This window comes from Schistocerca serialis, chromosome 2 (assembly GCF_023864345.2).
Source record: "Schistocerca serialis cubense isolate TAMUIC-IGC-003099 chromosome 2, iqSchSeri2.2, whole genome shotgun sequence".
Lineage (NCBI taxonomy): Eukaryota > Metazoa > Arthropoda > Insecta > Orthoptera > Acrididae > Schistocerca > Schistocerca serialis.
Window position 1 is genome coordinate 431,937,926 of NC_064639.1, and position 17,202 is coordinate 431,955,127.

The following is a 17,202-nucleotide window of genomic DNA, read 5'->3' on the forward strand; positions in this document are numbered from 1 at the left end:
GAAAACAGGAACATCATTAGTATACATTCGTAATATTCACGACAAAGGCGCCAGTGCCAGCAAACCGCTGGTGTCAGGCAATGAATAATTCAGGTACTGTTAACATCTATGTTTTCCATGAAGGCATTCATGAGAACGTGTCACTAATGTGTCCAGATTGGCGGGAAGCACAGAGAGATACCGACTGCAATCGTAAATTTGACGGGAGGCTGGTAATACAGGATTAATGCAGAGAAGGAGAGGCTTGCGCAAGACACACAAGCGTGGAGAGCCAGCCACTTCAAAGCCAGATTTCGGACTGACGAACGCAGCGATGTATAGCGCGGAATTAGGCGGGGACCAACATTGTTGTACAATCACTGGAAAGTAAGTGTTAAATACCGGGTGATCAAAAAGTCAGGATAAATTTGAAAACTGAATAAATCACGGAATAATCTAGATAGAGAGGTACAACTTGACTCACATGCTTGGAATGACATGGGGTTTTATTAGAACTAAAAAAATACAAAAGTTCAAAAAAAGTCCGACAGATGGCGCTTCATCTGATCAGAATAGCAATAATTAGCATAAAAAAATAAGACAAAGCAAAGATGATGTTCCTTACAGGAAATGCTCAATGTGTCCACCATCATTCCTCAACAATAGCTGTAGTCGAGGAATAATGTTGTGAACAGCACTGTAAAGCATGTCCGGAGTTATGGTGAGGCATTGGCGTCGGATGTTGTCTTTCAGCATCCCTAGACATGTCGGTCGATCACGATACACTTGCGACTTCAGGTAACCCCAAAGCCAATAATCGCACGGACTGAGATCTGTGGACCTGGGAGGCCAAGCACGACGAAAGTGGCGGCTGAGCACACGATCATCACCAAACAACGCTCGCAAGAGATCTTTCACGCGTCTAGCAATATGGAGTGGAGCGCCATCCTGCATAAACATCGTACGTTCCAGCAGGTGTTTATCAGCCAGGCTGGGGATGATGTGATTCTGTAACACATCGGCGTACCTCTCATCAGTCACGGTAGTAGTTACAAAACCAGAATCACGCATTTCCTCGAAGAAAAAAGGCCCGATAACGGTAGATGTGGTAAATCCAACCCATACCATGGCTTTCTCATCGTGCAATGGAGTTTCCACGACAGTTCTAGGATTTTCGGTAGCCCAAATTCTGCAGTTGTGGGCGTTACAGACCCTCGGAGCGTGAAATGAGCTTCGTCGGTCCACAACAGGTTACTCAACCAACTGTCATCTTTTGCCATCTTTTGAAACGCCCACACCGCAAATGCCCTCCTCTTCACTAAATCGCCAGGTAGCAGTTCTTGATGCCGATGGATTTTGTACGGATAGCGTCGGAGGGTACGCCTCAGTGTCAACCAAACAGTAGTGTATGGAATGCCGGTGCGACGTCCGACTGCACGAGCGCTGACTTCCCCGTGCATAGTCGAACCCGCTACAGTCTCCATTTCTTCCTGAACTGTCTCAGCAGCATTACGCCTTGTGCTCGGTCGGCCACTACGGGGTGTATCGTCTAAACAACCCGTACCTTCGAACTCCGAAATCATTCTCGCCACAGCTGCATTTGTCAACGGACCTTTACCCGTTCGAATCCCCTTCCTATCGCGATAGGATCGTAACGCTGAACTAGCACATTCCCCATTCTGATAATACAGCTTCACTAAAAGCGCCTTTTCAAATAACGTCAACATGCTGCGACTGCTGGCGCATCTGATTCTCTCTCTCATTACAGCTCCTTTTGTACACGATTGTCATGCGCAGTCACTGACGTTTTGCTGTCCAGCGCCATCTGTTGGACATTTTGTGAACTTTTTTTTGTTCTAATAAAACCCCATGTCATTCCAAGCATGTGCGTCAATTTTTACGTCTCTATCTATATTATTCGGTGGTTTATTAAATCATCACATTTATACTGACTTTTATCACCCGGTAAATATTAGGATGTTGTTTCTGTAAATATTTGTATGATTCTAGAGTTATATCGATATGACACACGGACGATAAGCGACACAGAGAAAAAGAGAATAGAAATTTTTAAAATATGGTGCTACAGCAGAACGTTGAAGATCAGTTGAGCGGATCGGGTAGCTGCTGAAGAGGTGACGATTCGTTCGGGAGGAAAAGAAATTTATGGCTCAACCTGACTGAAAGAAGGGATCGGTTGATGTAACACGCCATGAGAATTCAAAAAATAATGACGTTGTCGCTGGAGGAAAGTGTAGGGGGTAGAAATAGTAAATGGTGACCAAGACTTTAAGGTGATAAGCAGGCTCAAGTGAATGCAGGTTGTAATATTAACTGCAGAATACTGGAGGGGGAGGGGGGAAGGGTTACGTTAGCATTAAAGCACTGCTAATTTTACTACTCCAGATTTTATTTAAAGGAAGTCGTAATTTGTATGTTATTCGCTAGTCAGTTATTAGATCTCCATTGGTATGTTACATACAAAATAGGTACAAAGTGCCCTTTTTTATATTCTATAATGACAATTTGACTGCTCCAAATGTTGTGGGAAAAGAAGTCGTAATTTATGGTATGCACTAGTCACGCATTACTATAATTATTATGACTCCAAGATATGTATCCACAAAATGAGTAGATAGTCTTCTGCTTTCTTTGACGGTCACCCCGGCATTCTTCAACAGGGTCGTCATTTGCTATTTCAGCGCCTGTGTCTACATCACTGTCATCTGCACATACAACGTTAACTTGTTGAAGAAAATCTTCCTCTTCACTAAATTCCCCATTATGTCTTCATCAGCTTCTTAAAGCTAATCGCCCAGTATATTAAACTCAGAACCACCCACACTGCGCTAATTTTAGCAGCAAAGGACGGGATTTGCACTGATGAGGACCTATGTGTTACAGCCTAACACTCTCCCAACTGTGAAAGCTTGATACTTCACGTACGATGCCACAATGAGAAATTCTAAACGATATAATAAGTATGGCGAGTATTACAAAACGGGCACACCATTAGCAAACATTCGTAATATTCACGACAAAGGCACCAGTGCCAGCAAACCGCTGGTGTCAGGCAATGAATAATTCAGGTACTGTTAACAACTATGTTTTCCATGAAGGCACTCATGAGCACGTGTCACTAGTGTGTCCAGATTGGCGGGAAGCACAGAGAGATACCGACCGCAATCGTAAATTTGACGGGAGGCTGGTAATACAGGATTAATGCAGAGAAGGAGAGGCTTGCGCAAGACAGACAAGCGTGGAGAGCCGGCCACTTCAAAACCAGATTTCGGACTGACGAACGCAGCGATGTATAGCGCGGAATTAGGCGGGGACCAACATTGTTGTACAATCACTGGAAAGTCAAAAGTGTTAAATACCTGGTGATCAAAAAGTCAGGATAAATTTGAAAACTGAATAAATCACGGAATAATGTAGATAGAGAGATACAACTTGACTCACATGCTTGGAATGACATGGGGTTTTATTAGAACTAAAAAAATACAAAAGTTCAAAAAATGTCCGACAGATGGCGCTTCATCTGATCAGAATAGCAATAATTAGCATAAAAAAGTAAGACAAAGCAAAGATGATGTTCCTTACAGGAAATGCTCAATGTGTCCACTATCATTCCTCAACAATAGCTGTAGTCGAGGAATAATGTTGTGAATAGCGCTGTAAAGCATGTCCGGAGTTATGGTGAGGCATTGGCGTCGGCTGTTGTCTTTCAGCATCCCTAGAGATGTCGGTCGATCTCGATACACTTGCGACTTCAGGTGACCGCAAGGCCAATAATCGCACGGACTGAGATCTGGGGACCTGGGAGGCCAAGCATGACGAAAGTGGCGGATGAGCACACGATCATCACCAAACGACGCGCGCAAGATATCTTTCACGCGTCTAGCAATATGGAGTGGAGCGCCAACCTGCATAAACATCGTACGTTCCAGCAGGTATTTATCAGTCAGGCTGGGGATGATGCGATTCTGTAACATATCGGCGTACCTCTCACCCGTCACGGTAGCAGTCACTGACGTTTTGCTGTCCAGCGCCATCTGTCGGACATTTTGTAAACTTTGTTTTTTTTTTGTTCTAATAAAACCTCATGTCATTCCAAGCATGTGTGTAAATTTTTAGCTCTCTGTCTACATTATTCAGTGTTTTATTAAGTTGTCAAATTTATACTGACTTTTTGATCACCCGGTATTTTACAGTATATGTCTGGGGTGATTTTGAAAGGTAATAACCCTATAAAACTATCAGATTCGTTCGAAGTATGCAAAGGAAATTCTAGTAACAGCTTGTTCGACATGTATTTAACTATCGTTCCTGGCTTCTGACTATAACCATCGGCATCTTTTTGATTAATCTTTCCAGACGATGTTCTGTTGGTCTGGTGACAGTCCTCACAGACTTCCATCTCCGTTTCTGGCCGTATCGATCGCTGTTCTGATGTGTCTGGCTTCCACGCTCATCCTATATGTGGGGGCGATTTCATGAATAGCGCAGCAGGCAGGTGAGAAGGGGCATCGCTTCTAAGAGCGCTTTCATGTGCACACACCTGGGTCGCGCTCCGTAACAAGTAATCTCGGGCCACAATGAGGGCGCGCCCGCGCCCGCGCGCCACGCTTACTTAAGCGAGCGACCGGGAAGGCGGCTGCGGCTGTGAAAGGCGGGCAGCCGGCGGGCTGGCAGCGCGCTTTGTGCAGGTGGCGCGCCGCGCATGCGCACTCACCAGACGTGTCCCAGACGGCGAAGCGGATCCGATAGTCCGCCACGTTGTACGTCGACGCGTACTTTTCGAAGCCAGTCGGCGTGTACACCTGCAACAAGAGAACGCTCGCTGCAGCTACAGCTCCGACCTCTTCACCATCTGCACTCTGAAAATTGAGACCGTTGTACTGTAAATTATTTAGCTGTCGTAGGTTCACGTGATGCACAGTGCTGCGTGCTCCACAAGCTACGCAACACAGCTATACGCACACGGGGTGCCAAACAACAGAATAGTCTCCAGCGTGGCTCCACGTAGTTACCTCACAATAGAGCCGCCCCTACTCCCGTCGCAATCTGTTACTGAGCGGGCGCTGAAGACCTTGCCGTCGTGCGCCCATACAGCCCTCTCCATCCGTCCATCCTACTCTCCAACACCAATCTCATCCACACTACCGATAAGCAGGGATTGGCTAGAGCTGAAAGTGACAGAAGTAGGAGCTCCAGAATTCAAAGTGCTTTGGAAAAAAAGCCATTTGACACGGCTCGTGTGACGCATCAACCATTTCTGATAAAGTACTTCCAAGGCAGCGCTTGCACAGCGGAAAGAATACGGAATGTTATAGCGTGTTCCCTATGAGAGAATTTTTTATGTTTTTTATTTTCTATTTTTGCGTTACTCACACTGCGAATAAACCGAAGTAGCGCTCAATATATTGTTTTTATTAATATCTTCGTAAAAAGGGATGAAAAGAAAAGGCAAAAGAAAATGGCAAATAGTTACCAAGAGATGACTGTAATAACAGTGCCCACGGGGACTCTGAAAATAGCTTTCCAAAAAGAGACCGCACTTAAAGTGTACAAGACTTTCGTTTGTCTCATTTTGACATTCCAGCAGACGTTGGCAAATGTACGCATACAATAAAGCTCTCCTGTTTTTACATGTCAATCATCAACTGTAAAGTAATAAAAGGATCCAATTTAACACTGAAGCGCCAAAGAAACTGGTACACCTGTCTAATATCGTGTAGGGCCCCCGCGGTCACGCAGAAGTGCCGCAACACGACATGGCATGGACGCGACTAATGTTTGAAGTAGTGCTGGAGGCAACTGAGAGCATGAACCGTGCAGGGCTGTCGATAAATCTTCTGAACAGCACGTTGCAAGGCATCGCAGATATGCTCAATAATGTTCCTATCTCGGGTGTTTGGTGGCCAGCTGAAGTGTTTAAGGCCAGAAGAGTATTCTTGGAGCCACTCTATATCAATTCTAGGCGAATGGGGTGTCGCACTGTCCTGCTGACATTTCCCAACTCCGTCGGAATGCGCAATGAACATGAATGCATATACAGGTGATCATACAGGATACTTACATACGTGTCACCTGTCAGAATCGTATCTAGGCGTATCAGGGGCCCCATTTCACTCCTGGTGCACACGCCCCATACTATTGCAGGGTGTCCACCAGCTTGAACAGTCCCTTGCTAACATGCATGGTTAATGGATTCGAGAGGTTGTCTACATACCCGTACACGTCCATCCTCTCGATACAATTTGAAACTAGAGTCGTGCGACCAAACAGCATGTTTCCAGCCATCAACAATCCAATGTCGGTGTTACAGGCCCGAGCAAGGCGTTAAGCTTTGTGTCGTGCAGTCATCAAGGGTACACGAATGGGCCTCCGGCTCCGAAAATCCGTATGGATGATGTTTCGTTGAATTGTTCGCACGGTGACACTTGTTGATGTCCGACCACTGAAATCTGCACCAATTTTCGGATGGATTACTCTTCTGTCACGTTGAACGATTCTCTTCAGTCGTTGTTGGTCCCATTCTTGCCGGATCTTTTTCCGCCCGCAGCGATGTCGGAGATTTAATGTTTTACTGGATTCCTGATATTCATGGTACACTCGTGAATAGGTCGTACGGGAAAATCCCCATTTCATCGCTCCGTCGGAGATGCTCTGCCCCATCGATCGTGCGCCGACTATAACACCACGTTCCAACTCACTTAAATCTTGATAACCTACCACTGTAGCAGCAGTAGCCGATCTAACAACTGTGCCAGACACTTGTTGCCTTATATAGGCGTCGCCGTGAGCAGCGCCGTATTCTGCCTGTTTACATATCTCTGTATTGGAATACGCATGCCTATGTCAGTTTCTTTGGTGCTTCAGTGTATATACGAAGTCTTCGAGTATGCCTTGTAATACACTGCCGGAAATTTATTTGCAGTTCCCAAATTTTCCCTTACCTGTGCTTTCATGCTTTTTCTACAGAAATATTAATAAAAGCAATAAACGGAGCATTATTTTGGTTCATTTGCAGTACAGCTCATGTAAAAATGGACAAAAATGAAGGAAAAAGGATTTCCACATAGGAACTCGAACGCACGACTCACGTACTCTTTTGTACTCTTCCTACCGCACCGAGCAGTGCCCTGAAACAATAAGTAAGACGGTCATATTTACATCGAAAAACGCCACAAATGCTTCTTTTCCTTAACGCTGCGCCTGCAGCTCCCACGTTTGTGATTTTTATTTCTGGTCAAGCTCTAGATGCACTACAAATCTGAACAAAATCGGCGATGATTAGCGAGCGCGGTCTCATTGAGAGCGTACACTTAACAGGAGCTTTGTAATGCTTCCGCGAAACGATTTAAAATGGTTCAAATAGCTCTGAGCACTATGGGACTTAACATCTCAGGTCGTCAGTCCCCTAGAACTTAGAACTACTTAAACCTAACCAACCTAAGGACATCACACACATCAATGCCCGTGGCAGGATTCGAACCTGCGACAGTAGCAGCAGCGCGGTTCCTGACTGAAGCGCCTAGAACCGCTCGGCCACAACGGCCGATTCGTACTAGATAGTCACGTCACATCATGTCACGTCCAATCCCTTACCCCAGTACCTAATGATGAAAGTAAAGTTATGAGTTACCGTCCGTGATACAAAAAGTCGGAGTACAATGTCGAACTTGCGGAAATAAACAAAGCTAAAATTTATTAATGGCCAAAGCAAACTTCGTAATATATGTCATCCATTAGTTTTGTGTGGTAAAGTGGTGAGAAGTGAAACAACAATTCAAAACACTGACATCCATTTGCTTCTGAAAATATATACATATAAACACATCAAAAATATTTATAAGGGAGTAAATAGAGGCTATTTACCTTATTCATTATGTTTTCCCTTACGCAACTAATTACATCATAAAAAGCTGCGTTTTTCTCCTTCATCAGAACTGATGTTATTACTTAAAATGGTATTTAATGAAATCTGCTTCATCACCTTACGTTCTTATTTACATACGTTACTGGCGTCAACTCTGTTCTGTTGTTGTGAATGTTCCACATACCTGATCTCACTTTTGGAAGAACACTAAAATACATCCAAGTTGTCATGGAACATTTGCAATTTGCCAGAAAAACAAAGCAAACTAATAAGAATAATGTTTAAGAAGAGACAAAAGCACAAAATCCCCTACAATAATATGAGTGAGCACGACGAACATAAGTTATATTCCGATGTTAGCAGACGACGATAGCGTCAAAACTTCCTAACCGACAAATCTTGGTGTGACGTGACTTGACTGTCCGTTGACGACCTGTGTGAGTGCTGTCGTTTGAAATACATTGTGGAATGTTTTGATGTAACGTGACGTGACGATCCACACGGTTGTAGTCCTGTCTGACGCCACAGAGGCCGCTGATACCAGAGACGACTTCCTTCATCCATCAAATAGTTCGGAGACAAACATTCTTTCGTAGATTACAGACGTAAGCGGACACACAGCTTCACTCGGCACTTTGCGCAGTTGCCAAACAGATGCAGCAGTTGTCGCAGTTATCAACCAGCAGCAGTCAACGAGTGATGATGGCACAGCCGGTGTCACAGTTTGTGTCTATTAACAGCCTGAACTTAGAAGCTGTTACTGACAGTAATCCTGGCTGAACAACATTTAGATTAGTTAGTCATCGTTCACTGAGTTGTGTTAGACAAGTGTTCAGAACTTTTAAATTAATATCAGACCTTGTCATAACACAAAAGTTCAGTATTTTTGGGTGATATTATCTGAGTAAAAGTTTGTTAACTTTTGCTCATCGTGTTACTAATATTATTTACGTTTTAGTTTAATAATGCCCTATGAGAAGACATTTACGGCATACAAGCTCACCTCATCAATACAGCGAGAGCAAGGGGTTCGCTCCCTGCTATTTTTATGTTGGGAGCCTTCTTTATTTGGTGAATAGAACACCCAGCACAGTTATTGGACCTAAGAAATAAGGCATTCCCGTTTAGTATTTGCTTCTTTCATGGAGTGACTGTTGTGTCTTAGACAGCGATCTTAGAAAAAGTACTGATGTTCTTACAATATTAGCAAATATAGTCACCGTCGTGGAATATTAGTATGCATCTTCGAAGCCTTCATTGATTGCTCCTGCAGCAGCTAATGAAACCTTAGCCCCGAAGATTGTTCAGGGGTTCCTGAAGCTTTGTATTACCAGGAAACTGTTACTTGTCTTAAGCGAAAAAGTTGGCGCAATATTTAGCAATCGTCATTGGGTTTCGATTACTTACCCATACTCACAAGTTATCAAATTGATTTTTAGTAACTAAATAAATAAATGAACGGAACTTGCAGATAAATGCGGTTCAATGTATAGAATATGATTCTTCATTGTAAGAGGTCCATGACTAGGGAATTTATTGCTAGCGCACTCGAGCAGATATAAGTTCGATGGATTGCTCACGCGCTGCCTGCGAGATGTATGCTACAGTAGAATCGCAGACCAGAGTGCAGTGTCGGAAGCAGAAGTGGCAGTAGCTCGCAGTCGAGCGGTTGGGTCAGGTCGCTCTTAGAGAGCAGTTGTCCAGTTGTATAGCTTACAGAGAGCACTTATGTCCTGTTTGGAATTGCCAAAGCCGGTCGTCGAGAACGATCGCGGTGCCTGAGCGATGTAGTACAAGGTAAAAGCAAGGATTATTACTATTTTTTGCCGTACGCATAGGTAATTTGCAACAACTGATTTTGTTCTATTGCTACATCAAGCCCCATGTAAATGTTTCTAAAAATCGTTTAATAATAATCTTTCTTATAAAGATAACTTTGGCAATCATTCATCTGAATTTAAAGATTTTACTAATTTTTCCTACCCATGGTCATTCCGATTATCCTAAAGAAAAATCAAGTGGCCAGCATTGCACTGGCTATGCCAGAATAATTTCTTATAGGAGCAGATATATATGCGTTATCCGGCGACACTATTGAGGTAAGAATCTTCATTTTGCTCAGAATGACTTTTCAGGGCCATGACCCAGCATTGCTGACGTCTAGATTTACCCGTTTTGATTCACAGTCAGTTACTTATTGAATGGTTATATATGAGTCCCATTAATATTGCGGGGCTACAAAATAAACTGTTGGGAGGTTACAACATGTCTATGAAGAGAATGGCGCAGGTGAGACCAGCAAATAAAATATCTAAACATTTGGAAGGTAGGGTGAGACAGCACAACTGGACGTTGAAAATTAGAGAGTATAAGTAAACTAAATAAATAAAAAAAAAAGAAAAACAGACACGCACCACAAAAGAATAATGCGAATGCGACGGAAATCGATAGATGTGATGTAGGTGTAGCATCAAACAAATGATTACAATTTCAGAGAAATTGGATGAGTTATTCAAGAGAAAGAGTTTCACAAACTGAGCAAGTCAGTAACGCGTTGGTCCGTGTCTGGCCCTTGGCATTAGGATTTAACAAGCACGAACACAAGCAGCAGAAACTGTCGCCTTGTGCAGGCGGGCATTATCTTGCTGAAATATAAGCCCAGGACGGCTTTCTATGAAGGGCTACTAAACGGGGCGTAGAATACCATCGGCGTACCGCTGTGCTATAAGGGTGCCGTGGATGATAAACAAAGCGGTCCTGTTTCAAAGTGAAATGGTAAACCCCACCATCACTCCTGGTTATCGAGCCGTATGGCAGACGAAAGTTAGATTGGCACCCCACCACTGTCCGGGGCATCTCCAGAGAAGTCTTCAGGCTGGAAACTCATTGACTGTAGTACAGTTGTCTTCATTGATGAGGCCCGCTTCAAACTGAGCCCCGATGATCAGCGAGCACGTTTCTGGAGACGCACCGAGCAGTTGTGGGTATCAGCCTGACTGCCACCCGCCATGTGGCCCGACAACCAGGAATGACGGTCTGGGATGCTATTTAATTTTATGGCAAGCCCCTTTTAATATCATCAGTGGCACCAATACAGCACAGCGATACGTCGACAACGTTCTAAGCTCCGTTTTGTTGCCCTTCATGGCAAGCCATCCGGGGCTCATATTTGAGAAAGTGAATGCCCGCCCGCAGAAGATGAGAGTTTCTACTGCCTTTGTGCTTGTCAAACCCTGTCTTGGCCAGCAACGTCGCAGGACCTGTCCCCAACTGAGAACGTTTGAAGCATTATAGGCAGGGCACTCCAACCAACTCGAGATTTTGATGATTTAAAGCGCCAGTTGGACACGATTTGGTACGATATCCCTCAAACGACATCCAACAACTCTAGCAATCAGTGCCACGCCGAAGAGCCAGAGACGGACCAACACGTTACTGATTTGGTCAATTTGTGAAGCTCTTTCTCTTGAATAAATCATCCAATTTCTCTGAAATTATGATCATCTGTTGTCTGTATATGTACTACATCACATCTACCAATTTCCGTTTCATTCCGATAATTCCTACGTGGTGCGCCGGTCCTTTTTCTCTTAGAGTGGCAAAATGCAACTGATTAGATGAGAGAATTTTCTTTGAGGAATCGCAAGAATGCAGAAATAAAAACGAAAAATTAAAAGAAAAGAACCACGTGGTTACAAGAACGCAAGGGTACCAACCTCTCATTCGAGAGAAGAGCGATCACATCTCTCTCTGGCCACACATTTATGATTTCCGGGATTTCCCTAAATCGATTAAGTCAAATTTCGATACGGGTACGTCGAGAAAGAATGGACAATTTGTTACCCTGTTTTATCCGATCCCGTGCTAATTGTTTACTGACAACATGCTTGGCTGGACGTATAGCCGAAATCTTCCTTTCTTTTCGAGCGCAAATGAGTCCACTAAGAAGGAATGGAACGCTATTGAACTGTACTTAAATGAACAAATGCTTAGTCCAATGAAAACCGAAAAGGCGAATGTAAAGCTTTGTGGCATATAGGTTGGAGCTACGCTTTCGATTTGGCTCCAATTGGATGACTCGCGTCGCAACATCGCTCTTAAGTAACAAAAGCGCTTCTCTTTTCATCTCTCAGGGCAGTGCTCATCCTGTTCCAGATCTTTCCATATCTTTCATAATATTGAGATATGACGCACAATAATCGAACCTTCAACTTTCGGGTCAATAGCCATCGAAGGTAAGCTAGATGACACTGTTAACTATTTGTTGTCCTGTCGTCCTCAATTGCGTGCAATATATAATTATCAACATAAGTATCACAGATTCTGATGTCGTTTTGTGTTTGTTTAATAGGACAGCATGCCACTGGGTTTGGTTCTTGTTCCAACTAGTGCCAAACAGTAAAACCTTCGCTGCTGTGCTTGATGTTTCTGGCTCTATTAATGACTTGTGGTCCCTCAGCTTCAGATTGCTATTAACTTAATATTGATGCGGATGCGGTGTTATGATCGCAGCGACCGTGTCCTGCCAATTGTTTACAAGATTTACTTGCTGATTATAAAAGGTTTGCTCTTAGAGCCTTGTATAATAAACAAAGAGCCACCTGTTGATAAAAACCGAAAGAGATTACATCTGGGAAAACAGAAAAAAAGACGTATCAGTTTCAACACTTCATTAGAACGTCTTTGGGAAAGACAAGTAAGTTCATTTCATATCAAGACTGTCGTACACATCTGCACGCTAACTACAAACTAGGGCCAGCCTAGGTAATAAATAAAATTGTAATACACTTCGAACAATACACTGACGTATTGTGAGGGACCTGTGAACACTACATTTAGATACACAAAATAATACAATAATGTATAAAACAGTTTACATCACAGAGTAATACTAAAAACGCATAAAAACATAACAAAGTACACGATAATATTTCTATAAAAATGTTTTTCATTTAAATACCTTTACTGGTGTACAAAAACAGAAACTGGGAAATGAATAGTTGCAATTTCAAAGAAACGCAACACTCATTAAAACTTATTTCTCTCGAATATTAAATTTATTGTTAATAGTTTGCTTTGTTGGACTATTTGTTCGACGTGGCTGTTCTTCGTCACCTCTAAAAAAGAGATAGCAAAAATGTAAGCCAACAGGCGTCTTTTTGTGTTTAGAGTTTCCCTGTCTGTCGACCTACTGAGCATCATAAAAAACAAAAACAAAATAGAAGAAGCAGCGTCGTTACTTCTAACAGCGTGAAAGAGAGGGGGTAGGACAACAGGGGAGGAAACAAAGTCTGGGACCCACTTTGCAATTAACAGCGATTACGTCTTTGCCCGTGTTATGAAGACCGAGTACTAACAAAATTGCGATGCCGAGAATGAACATAGGTTGCCATTTGTAGACCACTCATCTATAGGTAATTGCAGGTCCTCTTTAGAAGTGCCCTCCTCCGTAGCTGAGTGGCTTAGAAAAAAAGAAAAGAAAATGTCAGCGCGGCTGTCTACCATGCGGAGGGCCAGGGTTCGATTTCTGGTCTTGCCTGGTGTTTTTCCTTGACGTGGAACTAGGTGACCTCAGCTTTGTAATGCCAGTGAAGGATCTACTTGGTCGAATAGCAGCGGCTCCAGGTCACGGAAACTGATGCCCCTCCGTACTGCATCCACTGACGCCATTGGCAGAGGACCACTAGGAGGTTCGTCCATAACGACTGTCGGCCAGGGCGCACACATCAAGTTTACGTTTACTACTTTGCAAGTATTTCCGAAGTTGTTACTTGATCTAACTCATACAGTTCTGTTTCGGCATACTAACGAAACTTGTAATAAAGTTATACGAGCAATAGGAACTAAATAATAGTAAAATTATTACTTATTGATAGTAATACTCAGAGAATACAGGTGATGGAAAAAATATGGAAACATCGAAATCACAGCACGTTACCATGCATAATACAGTGTAGGACACCTACTGGCATTCAGAGTAGTTTCCAGTAGTCTCGGAAAGGAAGTCCTGTATGGTTCTCAACGAAACCGTGTACCACACATCCTGCAATATAGTGGCTAATTCAGACAACAATATACAACTGAACAGCGATCACTCACCTTCTCTCCGAAGTAGACCAGGGAGCCTCAGTAATACTGAGATGTGGCAATTCACCCTCGTACTCCCGAAATCAATACCGGACGATGTCACAATTGTGAACAGGGCCCCTATCGTCTTGGAGCACAGCATTACCAATTGGGATCAAACATTCTACCTTCGGATGGACCTGACCAGCCAAAATGGTTAAATAATCCTTGACATGATTACTGAAACGTCCCCTTAGAAACATTTAAGGAATTACAGTGCTGATAAACCTCTTAAGTCATTTGATTTTCAAACAGCTGGGCAGAACTGAACCTACTCAGACATTTCGCTCTCTACTTACTCTGATCAACACTAAACTGACACACAATATTTTTAGTGCAACGCAATCTGTCTTTCAATAATCCCTACAAAAGAATAGGCCTGACTAACAATAACACACACACACACACACACACACACACACACACACACACACACACACGCACACACACACACACGCAGCAGTTGGAGGTGAGCCGCCAGCAGTGGGGGATGTGGGGAGAGAGATGGCAGAGTTTTGAGAGCGGACGATCTGGACGTGTGTCCATCGGAAAGAGTAAATTTGTAATACTGGATATCATGAACTGATATATATATATATATATATATATATATATATATATATATATATATATATATATAGATGTGGGGAGAGAGATGGCGGAGTTTTGATATATCAGTTCATGATATCCAGTATTACAAATTTACTCTTTCCGATGGACACACGTCCAGATCGTCCGCTTTCAAAACTCCGCCATCTCTCTCCCCACATCCCCCACTGCTGGCGGCTCACCTCCAACTGCTGCAACGCTACGCGCTGTTCACATCCATTTGCCCAACTCTACAATAGCGAATATTCCAACAATGCCAACCAGCCACAGATTGCACACAGCACAGTCAGTGATTTTCATACAGAGTGCTACGTGGCGTTACCAACATAAAAACCTAAGCAGCCTACTTACATAAGAGCGCTACGTCGCGTTACCAACATGAAAACCTAAACAGCCTACTTACAATACGACCTTGAAGAGTAAACATGGCGCCCATGGAATACCACCATATGGTTGCCCAAATTGTCACCGAACTTCCGCCACCATTCACTCTCGGAACGTAAACTCGGCCAGAAGTTGGAAACAGTGTGAAACAAGACTCACGAGACCAAAAGACTTTATTCCATTTACGATTAGTCCAGATTTTATGGCTCTGGCACAGCGTTTTCCTGTTTGGGTCATTTACGTCACTGATGAGTGGTTTTTGGGTTCTAGATCGTCCTTCAGTATTCACGCTTATGGAGCTCGCTTCGTGGTGTTGTACTGACAACGTTCGCGGATGCGACATAAAGTTCTGCTTTTGCACTGGTCGTCCCTGTTTCTTTCATCACTCTCCTCTCCATGAGGGGCCTGTCACGATCACTCACGACAGACTTTCGTCCACGTTGTGACACTGCGGATGTCCTTTTTAAGCTGTCACTGTATGCGGTATAAATATTCGATAAGATTCCCCTTGAAAATTTTGTCTGCCTTGGTTACGGAAGCACTCACCACACGACGTCTTAATTCACTCAGTTCCGACGTAGTGCACTCACAACTACACACTACACTGCTGTTATGGCCAGGACTGACACTTTAAACGTACTGGGGACATTGCACAGACACCTTTCGTGGTCAAATACATCAAAGCTCCAAAGAAACTGGTATAAGCATGCGTAGTCGAATACAGAAATATGTAAACACGCAGAATACGGTGCAGCGATAGGCAACGGCTACATCTGTTACTGCTGCTACAATTCCAGGTTATCAAGATTTTAGTGAGTTTTAACGTGGAGTTATAGTCGGCGCACGCGCGATGTGACACAGCATCTCAGAGGTAATGATGAAGTACGTCCATTGGCGAGTGTAGCGTGAATATCAGGAATCCAGGAAAATATCAATCGCCGACATCGGTGCGGGCGGAAAAAGATCCTGAAAGAACGGAACCAAAGACGACTGAAGACAATCGTTCAACTAACAGAAGGGCAACCCTTCCACAACTTGTTGCAGATTTCAGTGCTGGGCCATCAACAGGTGCTCAACATTCAATGAAACATAATCGATGTTGGTTTGCGGAACCAAAGGCCCCTCTTGTACCCCTGATGACTGCATGGGACAAAGTTTTTCGCCTCTCCTGAGCTCGTCAACACCGACATTGGACTGTTGACGACTGGAAACATGTTGCCTGGTTGGAAGAGTTTCGTTTCAAATTCCATCGAGCGGATGGACGTGTACGGGTATGGAAACAACCTCATGAATCCATGGAGCCTGCATGTCAGCAGGGGACTGTTCAAACTGGTGAACGCTCTGTAATGATGTGGAGCGTGTGGAGTTGGAGTGATATGGGACCCCTGATACGTCTAGATACGAGTCTGACCGGTGACACGTACGTAAGCATTCTATCTGATCACTTGCATCCATTCATGTCCATTGTGAATTCCCACGGACTTGGCAAATCCTGCAAGAAAATGCGTCACCCCACACGTCCAGAATTGCTACAGAGTGGCTCCAGTAACACTGTTCTGAGTTTAAACACTTCCACTGACCACCAAACTCACCAGAAATGAACATTATTGAGGATACGTGAGATGCCTTACAACGTGCTGTTCAGAAAAGACCTCCATCCCCTCGTACTCTGGACATTCCTGCAGGATTCATGGTGTCAGTTCCCTCCAGCACTGCTTCAGACATTAGTGGAGTGAATGCCACGTCGTGTTGCTGCACTTCTGCGAGCTCGCAGGACCCCTGCACGATATAAGGCAGCTGTAACAGTTTCCTCGGCTGTTCAGTGCACAACAGCGCCACCTGCAGCTCTGGCTATCGTCTGCATTTATATTCAAGCATACATTTCTCGCGGTGCTTCTGTATTTTAGTGCGGTCCCTGTATATGGATGGGTATGTAGTGGTAAAAATTAATAAAATGAAAGTTAAAAAAAAAGAATGTATACTGAAAAAATCGGACTAGGGCAAGTAGGATTCAAGCTCCGACAGTTTCGTACAAACTTATTGATGTATACAGAAGTTTATTATAGATTTTGATGAGTGATTTTTCGAGTACCTTTTGATTGAATTGACTTAAAAGCTTCAATTCTTTATACGACATAAATTTCAAGTAGATACATCTATTTGTTCCTGAGAAAAATTGGTCTAAACAGACGGAGAGACATATAGACAGGCAATCGGAT

At 43.6% G+C, this 17,202-nt stretch overlaps 1 protein-coding gene across 1 annotated transcript in view; it reads right to left on the bottom strand.

The window, feature by feature from the left end:
- The window catches only part of LOC126457289 (ras-like GTP-binding protein Rho1), a 292,146-nt gene that overhangs the window by 65,673 nt on the left and 209,271 nt on the right, over positions 1-17,202 (bottom strand). Inside the window, exon 2 of the mRNA XM_050093461.1 lies at positions 4,715-4,802. Coding sequence (XP_049949418.1) covers positions 4,715-4,802 — 88 coding nt within the window. The remainder of the gene's footprint in view (positions 1-4,714; positions 4,803-17,202) is intronic.